Below are 9,533 nucleotides of genomic sequence, written 5' to 3'. Positions count from 1 at the left end.
TGCTGAACACGAGTAAGAAGAGGAAGCAGCTTCCAGTGAAATAAAAAAACTTGCTGCAAGGGTGAGAATTGAGATAGTTCTTCCATCAACAACTGTTAACAAATCTGATGATGATCAAGATGATATTGTGACTTACCAGCTGTCAGGCTTAGGATGTTCAGTCATTCTCTGAAAGTGAGTGTCTTGAACCAGTGGTTTTTCTTGTTGACCCTGTATGTGCATTTTGCTGTGACACTGGATTTTGACGTACTTACCAAAAAACAATGCAACTTTGACAGATAATATCTACCTGGAAATTCTGCACTCAAGTTGTCCAGAACTGAAGGAAGCACGAGAAGTTTTGCATAAAATAGAACGGCGTGAATTATACAAGTTTTTAGGAGAGACTCAACCTGCAGCAGTGAGGGAAATTGTAAAGGTAATGTCCATTGCTGGAAGATTCTGAATTCTGTCCCTGTAAAAATGTTCTTTAAGTTGCTGACCATCTTTTTTTTCTCTCACACCTCCATGTAGTTTTTGGTTGGTTGATGGGTTGGGGTTTTTGTTTTGGTTTTCCTTTTTTTTTTTTTTTTTGCTTAACTGCTATTCCAAAAATAATGTCAAAAGTTCTCCTCCTGTCTTTATGTAGCTGAACCATGAAACATATTATAGTAAATTGGAAAGAGTTTTATCTACTACAAACAGCCAGAAGAATGGCAAGAGGTGGAAATTCAGAAGTTGATTATTGCAGAAATATTTCCAAAAAATGTTTTCTGAAAAATACAAAATTACGTAAAAAGCTGTTCTAGTCCAGTGATTGAGAAGGTGATTACTGTCATCTTGTGTTAATTAAAATTTCAAAATCATAAGGAACACTTTTGCTTTGAATCATAATTTGTGTGCTTTATTTTGAGAACAAACATCAAACTTAATAATGACTTCTGAATTTCTTGGTATTCTATGCTTAGCATGGCCATGCATGTATTTTTTCCAGTGTGTGCTTTTCAAAGCACTCATCAGAACAGCTCAAAATAATTTTATATTAGAGCTGATGTTACTTTAGATGGCTCAACTTTTCTTGTAATGTGCTATACCACATTATCAGTTAATTAAACTTGATCCATGATGCCAAATTTCCAAAGTGACTGCCTGTATCTGTAAAGCTTTAATAAAAATAATTCAGGTTCTCTAAAGAAAAAGGTTAGAGAAGGACTACTAGATGTCTGACTGCTGTATTCATCTCTCTGTTTGAAGAAAAATTTTGATTGTGTTCTGTGTCTAAGAAAAAGTAGCGTTAAGAGATTCTGTATTTAGAAGAGTCAGAGGAAATAGGAGGAAGGAAAACATCTTCAGACAAAGGTCAGCACAACATGAAATGGCTGGATGTTGACTGTTGAGTTTCTGCCCTTCTGAGGAGTTGCTCAGCATAGCCTAAGAAATAAGGAGATGGGCAGGAGAGTGAATTGGATGAGTTCCACCTTCAAACAGTTCCTTTTAGAAGCTTTGGGTAATGAGATTAAAACTCTCACTTTGAAAAGCCATCCAGAGGCATTGAGTCTTGGGGTATCCAGTGAAGGGTCTCCCATTTGAAGGGAGACTGGGTCACTGTTGGTGCCATAATGATATCCAGCCAGGGCTTTGCAGCTCCTGATGCTCATCTGAGGGCTCAGGGAAGATTTTTTCCTCCCATGGTGCAGGAGCTGCCAGTTGCAGGAGTGTTGGAGGTGAGCAGTGGCTACACAACACACAGCTGTGTCTGTTCTGCTCCTGAAGAGTCCACAGTGCTGTTATGTTTAGAATCATAAGATTGTCTGGGTTGGAAGGAACCTTTAAAGGTCATCTTGTCCCACTGCCTTGCAGGGAGCAAGGACATCTTCAACTAGGTCAGATTACTCAAAGCCCTGTCCAGTTTTGTGATCCTCAAGCTAGCCAGAGCCAGAACATCCCAAATAGCTACAGAGTTGTTAAATTCAAAGCTGACTTTACAGTTAATGCAAACTGGAAGAGTTAATTTATTTAAGTTAACTTATTTAGGTTAACCAATAAACCTACCAAAACCCAACAAAAAAACAAACCAAAAAAACCCATAACCAAGCAGACAACAACAACAAAAAAAGGAGAAAGTTAGTTAGCATACCTACATTCTGATACAGAATAGAAATAGAATAGCTTATAAACGGGCTGCCTCTTGCCAGTTGCCTCCTGGCAATTGTTTCCTCTAGGTTTGCTCTCAGTCTAAACCTTCCACTGGCTTCTTGAGTCACAACAAACCACACACATGCTTCAGCTTGGCAGTGCGTGTTATTCCCTGCTCTTTTTAGCAGTCTCCCCATCATGCAATGGGCAAATCAGCAGAAAAAAAAAATGCTGCTAGTTGAATTCCTTCTCTTCTGGACCTGTCTCCTGGCTGCTGTGTGCTGCACTCAAAGCCTTTCTCCTAGGAGTCTCAGTTGCTGCCAGGAAATCTTGCTTCAGCAAATCTTGCATCTTCCCCAGAACATAGCAGACCTGGACAAAGATAAACAGACAACCTTCTCTCTCCTGCCCAGCCACAGCCTTTTAATGAGAACTTCCACATTGCCACAAACAACTGCTCTCCATCACACCGTGCTCTCTGCCTGGCCTTAGTCTGGCTGGCAGCAGGGATCTTCTCCTGGGTCCAGAGCCAGACCAACCTCTTGTGGGTTTCAGCTTTTGAAGTAGGTCACCATCCCCTCCACAGTTTACCCAGGGGCTGCTGCTTCTGGGTCTTTTATAGTAACCGGTTACATTACTGATCTTGTCTGTCTCTTGGGCATTTTTATATGTTTCAATGTATAGATATGAAAGCTTTATTAGAGGGTGAGATACTCCAGTCCTTCATTTAAAAAAAAAAAAGTTCAGTAAAAATGTTTAGTACTCAGCTTTGGGGAACTTAATTGCAGAACGTTTCTATTGGTAAAACAGTTACTTGAAGGTTCTTATTTTCTGCTTTCATGGAGACTTCAACATCCTGGATGGATTCCCTCTTTGCCCCTCTCCCCCTCCTTTTTTCTTCCTGTCATCAGATGTAAAACTTCCCCCACAGACTGGCAGTATTTGGGTCTTCTCAATTATATAAGCTTGTTTTGTTTCTAAAAATTAATAGAAAACTTATGGCTAAGGTGTACAAGGATTCAAAGAAACAGACTGCAGCAAGAAGAGTCTGTCAGGCTGTGAAGGAATGAAAGCTTCAGTGATGCATTCTGTCATGCATTTTGTTGCCCTGGTCTAGACCTGATAGTACATAATAAATGTAATCTGAGTTACTGTCTCTTTTTTGTTTGTTTTGTTTTGTTTTTTTCTTTTTTTCCAGAATAATAGCCTGGCAGAAAGCATTGCTAAATCCAAGCCAGAAAAGGATCCTCCAGATGTGGAGCTAAAGGCTGAAGATTTCATAATTGATGTAAATATCTCTTGGAGCAGGTTCAGAGTGAAAGCTTCTCCATCACAGAGGGTCTGCTATACCGTACTGAAAACTGGAGATAACGTTTCCAAAGTGAAAATGGTTTTTACATTTGCAAAGCAAAAAAACCAAAACCACAGAGTTGCCTCTTAAATGCTGTCCTGGCTGTTCAGCTCAAGGCTCTGAGGGCAACGGGCTTCCCCCTTGGGAGGTTTGCTGTGGCTGGGAGGGCCTGGGGGCAGAGGCTTCACGCAGCTTCACTGGGCTGTTGTTTGGGCACTTCTGTCCCCAGTGACAAATGTGTTCTCCCCTGACTGCCCTCACTCTGAAAAGGGGCAGGAGGGAAACCTTTGGGTTTTAGCATATGGATGTTAAAGTCAGCAGCCCAGGAACCACTGCTGCAGGTTATGAAGGCAGGTTAAGTGCAGGCTGTGGAGGGAGAATAACAGGCACAGTGACTGCCAGGCTCCTGGTATTGCACGTCTGATGCGTGGCTGTCACTCCTGCCTACAGCACCTTGCTGCCACAGCTCAGTCTCCAGCCAGCACTGGTGGGAAGGAGAGAGCCTGAGACAGAGGAGAGAGCTTGTGCAGTCTGCAAGTATCAAATAGCTTAATCCCTGTTCGTGGTTAATTCTGGGAAGAGCTAAGGAACGGGTTTCCACAGAGTGCACCACAAATCACTTTCAAACTCCCTCGTGTTGAAGATTCACTTCAGGCTGGGTAAAATCATAGCAGTTGACTTACCTTTAAAGTAGTTGACCGTGCTTTATCCTACAAATTGAAGTCATGGGGAAGTGAGTGAGTTCCTCCCTACTGACCATAAAAACTGTTGATGTTCCAAGAAGATGTAAATAACGTCTCGACCTCACATTTAAAATTGTGAGCTCTGTTGCTGTCTCTGTAGGTTGTGTGTTTCAGGGAGGCACCAGCTGGTGAGAGACCAGCGTGTTTCCAGTGTTTGAAACTGGAGTGTGGCTGAAAAACACACGACTGGGAAGTGGTTGGTGTAAAGGTGAATATTTACCTGGCAGCTTCAGATCAAAAGGTCATGGAAGAAAAGATAGAAAATGCAAATACCAGATTGTTTTATTAAATAATCATTTGTTAATTACTGTTCTTGTTGAATAGTGTCACTGACAGAAGTATAGCATGTATCCTTTTGTATTTATTGAGAGAAAACTAAAGATAAACATTAACAAATGTGGGTTTTTTTGTTTTGCATGCAAGGTTATCAATATGGATTATGGAATGAAAGAACAGAATCCCATTGATAATGTTCTCTTCTATTGCAAGGCTGATCCTTCCAAGGCAGTCAAGATCAGTAAGGAACAGGTAGTCTTTCATTTTCCTCAACTGGCTTGTGAGGGGCATCTACTTCACAGCTTGCGATGGGAGTGATTACAGTCCTTCCTTCCTGGTAGTTCTTGCAGTAATTGTGGAAGAGAGTTGTGGAGATATTGTGGAATCTATGTCCTTGAAGGTCTTCAGTGTGTGTTGTGCTGTGGCAGTCTGGAGTCCTGACAGCCTTGGCATCTGAACAGTGTTTACTTGAATATGTGGGGAGTCTTAGAAAAACACAATTGATTCGGATAAAGCTCATGGATTGTAGTGGGATTTTTTTACTGCTTTCCATTTATATTCAGATGAATAAATTGAAGTTCAGTGGACTCTAAATTCCAATAAATACTAAAGCCTATTTCTTCTTTATTCCAAAGGTTTCAAAGCTTTTACCCATGACGTTTGCAGAGCAGGTTATCCGGGTTTATTGCAAAAGTCAGGATCCAGATATTGTTTCAGCTGCAAAACAGTATTTTGTTCAGTGGTGTATAGAGAATGATTTCACCAAACCACAGGTAACAAATTCTCATGCTAATTTTCCTGTTCTTAGAGCTCTTCACCTTTGTCCATAAACTTGTTCTTTCATTAAAAAACATTTAGTCCTTGTCTTTGTGGCAGAGCCACTCCTCACTAACTTAGCTTCTGGTTTTATTGTGCCTCGCATCTGGATGTGCTTTGGTTTCACTGAATAGTGATGGATTTGCATTGATTTAACTTATGTCATTTGAAAAGTCATGTTTTTATAACAAAGTTAGTACCCACACAGGCACTCACTAGTTCATTGGTGCAGGTTTCGTCATACAAAGGCTTAAAACAGCACTGGGAGATGAAAACATCTAGGGTAGAGGTCAGATCAGTTCTATTGCTTTCCCTCCTTTCCTTCCCTATTCACCAGCTGTGAAACTCACTCCTCCCTCAGGAGATTCATTATCAGTCCATTTCCTCTGGGTTACAGTGGAAAATATCTGTGGGAACAGGATTGCAAATCCCTGCTCTCTAGTCTGTAGCCTGAGTGCTTGGAGGCTTTGTCTGTTCTCTGCATTTCCCTTTCCTATTGACTCTGAGAACATACAAGTTTCCAGAGGTGAGGAAGGAAGAGGATGTGTTACAGCTCATTTGATGTTTTGATTTGTGTTGGAAACAGCATCAGAGCTGCCCTGGCAAGTAAAATGGAGACTCTAAAGGAGAACCTGAGTCTGGGTGCCTTGTTTTGCATTCCTCCTGTCAGAAGCAGTGGAGGAGCCTGTAACAATTGTGGCTGTACACTGGTGATGTGTGATAAAACATCCCCATCACGTCCCCTTGCAGGAAGGTGGGCACCTTCATCTAAAAAAATTACTCTGTGCTGATACTTCCAGTATATCCATCGTTGTAGGGAAGCAGTTGTGGTTGTGTCAAGTTTTTCTCAGTAGAAAATGCTAACGGAGCCACTCAGCTCCCTGCGTGAGCTGTGAAATTTCTAGGCTGTAAGTGTCAGTAGGTTGAATAGGTGTGCTGGCAAATCTGCTGTCACATTTCCCCCCTAATGGCTGGTTCTCTTTGTCTGATAGTCATACCAGGGAAAGATTCTTCAATTCCATGTGCTTTTTCAGGTATTTTCCACTACCTGGGATCAAGCCTCAAACTAAAATAAAGACTTATATTAAAATTTCCAACTTACTGAAGAAATGCCGTGTGAACAGTTTGTTCTGTGAACCATCCTTCTCATCAAGTGTGTTGATATCCCTGACTTTGCATCTTATTTGCTTGAGACACCCAAAGTCTCATTTGGGGAAAGAGCTACATCCTCAGAAATGAAAGACCACCCAGTAGATGAGTGTTCTTATGTGCTGGAGCTACAGCTATAGGCACAAACAGTTTGTTTTAGGGCTTGTTCTTATGTCATACTTCTGGCATCTATCTTTTGAGAGCAGTTGATTTCAGAAGGGCTTTTACAAATGGATCAGGCAACAAGCTTTCTCTGCTTGCAGCTTGTAGAGTACCGCTGTGTCCTATACGTGTGTTCTCCTAGTTCAGGCATATCCATCTTGCAGGCCCTGGCACATTGCAGAATGTAGCAGCATGTGTCTCACCAGCTTATTTCACAGAATCCCAGAATTGCCCGGATTAGAAAAGCCCTTTAAGCTCATCGACTCCAATCATGAACCCAACACTGACAAGTCCCCGACTAACCCATGTCCCTCAGCACTGTGTCTACACGACTCTTCAATCCCTCCAGGGATGGAGACTCCACCACTGCCCTGGGCAACCCCTTCCAATGCCTCAGAACCCTTTCAGCAAAGAAATTCTTCCTCACATCCCATCTCAACTGCCCTGGGCACAACTGGAGGCCATTTCCTCTTGTCCTGTCTCTTGGTCCTTGGTTGAACAGACCCACCCCCACCTCTCTCCACCCTCCTTTCAGGGAGTTGGACAGAGCCAGAAGGTCTCCCCTCAGCCTTCCTTTCTCTGTTTCTAAGCTTAGAGAGCTTATTGCTCTCTTGTCTGTGTTTGTGGTGCCCGAGCACTGGATTAACAGCTGTACCTGACGAGGACAAGCGCTGCTGCCTCGGACCGTCCCAGTTGTGATAACGACATTATGTACCTGAACACAGTGAGAGGCACCTCCAGGCACCTACACCTGGCACTCTGCAGCAGTTTTCAATGAGATACTGTGGCAGATTCAGAGGAAACACTTGTAATAATGTTTCTGGTTCAGATACCAATGCCAAAATACAAACCTGCTGATCTTCCTTGGTTTGGTGGTAGTAATTTAGGAAGAGGTGAACTGCCGGTGCTGCAGGCTTCTCAGATACGTGGGGGATTTTTTTTTCTCACCACCAGGTGCTACCCCTGACTACGGCAGTTTCCATCTCTGGGGTGCACAATCTTCATGTTCATTGCTTTACAATTCTTCTAGGACTGCATTTATTTTTTTCCTATGAAGTCTGATACTGAGCTGCTTTTTCCCTGCTTTAGGATAGCAAGCAAAGTGAATGTACAATCATTAATGTTTTCTGACTTTTAATAATAGGATAGTGATGTGGTTGCCCCTCATCTCACTCCGATGAAGAAAAGCTGGAATAACATGAGAGATGATGAACACTGGACAGCTTCAGAACCCAGCTGCAGACAGAGGCTTCCTTTTGATCAGTAACGCTTTTCCTCTTGGCACTGTTCAGTCTGGTCCTTCAGAAGATGAGCAAACCTGAGCAGCAACTCTTTTAAAAAGCTGGTTGGATGGACTGTAAAAATTTATAGAACAATGCAGAAATGCATTTTATAATACAGTATGTTTTAATATAGGTACTTAAACAAAGTGCATATTCCAAATGAACTTTTAAAAAAATTAACAACCTATGACAGCAAACTCAAGTCTCTTTTATTTTTGAATGTATTGGCACTGTGTAGCAAGAGTAACTTTGAAAATTGCAAATTCATCATTATTACAAGAAGTGCTGAAGACACGTTACTGTTCCTTCTAGTCCAGATCTCTTGTTAAGATGATTGTGATCTGCACAAGCTAGCAGAAAAACTTCCAGCTCAGGTTTTTTTTGGTTTATTTGTGGTTTTTTGGTTTTTTCCCAGTACCTGAGGAAGAGGGAAGTAAGCGTGCTTCTGAAAATATGGTGAGGTAATAGAACTCTGAAATAACCATAAATGGCCTCTTCAAGAATAGCAAAGCAAATTTAATTTTAAAAAATAAAAGGAGAGGAGAGGGGAATCTTTTTTGGTTATTACCAAAGATGACTTTGGTATTCAAAAAGTTGATGAAGATGCAGGCCTCTTGCTATAAGCATGACCACAATTTTTATTGATGTAACAATGCATGGCAGTGACATGCAGCCTTTTATTGTTTTATATTGTATTTTTGATACATCGAATGTTATATTTTTACTGTTACACTGAACTGCTCAAAGCGTCGGTTGTTGGAGCGCTTGCAGGAAGGCAGCAGAGCTCCCGAGTGCTCGTGTGCAGGGTTCCCTGCAGCAGCTGCACTGGCTCTGCTCTGCCTGGCACCGAGTGCACCTTGTTTCTGCGTTACACTGTACCGGGTAGACAGGCTCTTCAGGAGTTCCTCCCTTCTCCTATCCCTTCCCTCTTTCTCCTGGAGCTCTACTGTTCCTGGGTAATTTTTCTTTCCCTTGCAGAACTATAGAGGTTCTCACATTTTTCCCTCGCTGGCAGTACTGATGTGAGCGCTGCTAAATGTCTGTCCAGTTGAAAAAGTGAACGAGGAAGTCCTTTTTCCTCTCATCTTTTACTCAGGTCTAAGAGGAAAGCTGCTTTCATGAAATAAAACCTAAAAGCTTGAAAAAGCCCGCCCGCAAAACTAACAATACAAAGCAAAAGGTTCGGTAATGCTCAGAAATTGGAAGGAGCTTTGGATTTTCGTATCTTAAATGGGGAAAGAAAAGTTGAGTGTTCAGTTCTGACAGCAGGCGGGGGTAACCAGGTGAGTTTCTGAAAACTAACAGGGTGGGAGGTCACTGAGAACTGCGTGATTCTCTTCACGGCTGATTACGTTTCCTTTGCCCTTTTTATTACGGGTACTGATAGCTGTCAGGCAGAGGGGAGGAGAATGAGTGTTCACGTCCCGACTCAGATTTCATTTGCTGAAATAACCCGATGGCAGTTTGCGTTCTGCTGCTTTGTACCTGTGCTTGTGTGTCTAAAGGTGACGCGGTGCAACCTCTGCTCTTCACATCCCTACCAGTATTTCAGATCTGCAGGTGTACCAGGTAACTGTTGGAAGGTTAAAAAGCTTTTAAAGAACTTACTATGTTTCAGGAAACAACACCAGAGAGTGA

The 9,533-nt window shown here is 42.1% G+C and overlaps 1 protein-coding gene across 1 annotated transcript in view; it reads left to right on the top strand.

The window, feature by feature from the left end:
* SAMHD1 (SAM and HD domain containing deoxynucleoside triphosphate triphosphohydrolase 1) overlaps window positions 1-7,879 on the top strand; it is a gene marked incomplete at its 5' end in the record, with an annotated part of 21,089 nt that extends 13,210 nt beyond the window's left edge. Inside the window, 5 exons of the mRNA XM_010173576.1 lie at window positions 279-418; window positions 3,314-3,403; window positions 4,633-4,737; window positions 5,121-5,258; window positions 7,757-7,879. Coding sequence (XP_010171878.1) covers window positions 279-418; window positions 3,314-3,403; window positions 4,633-4,737; window positions 5,121-5,258; window positions 7,757-7,879 — 596 coding nt within the window. The remainder of the gene's footprint in view (window positions 1-278; window positions 419-3,313; window positions 3,404-4,632; window positions 4,738-5,120; window positions 5,259-7,756) is intronic.
* Window positions 7,880-9,533: the final 1,654 nt, after the last annotated feature.

Source organism: Antrostomus carolinensis, unplaced genomic scaffold, assembly GCF_000700745.2.
Source record: "Antrostomus carolinensis isolate BGI_N321 unplaced genomic scaffold, ASM70074v2 scaffold21318, whole genome shotgun sequence".
Classification (NCBI taxonomy): domain Eukaryota; kingdom Metazoa; phylum Chordata; class Aves; order Caprimulgiformes; family Caprimulgidae; genus Antrostomus; species Antrostomus carolinensis.
The sequence above is the reverse complement of the archived record's forward strand: the minus strand, read 5'-3'. Positions and strand labels throughout refer to the sequence as shown.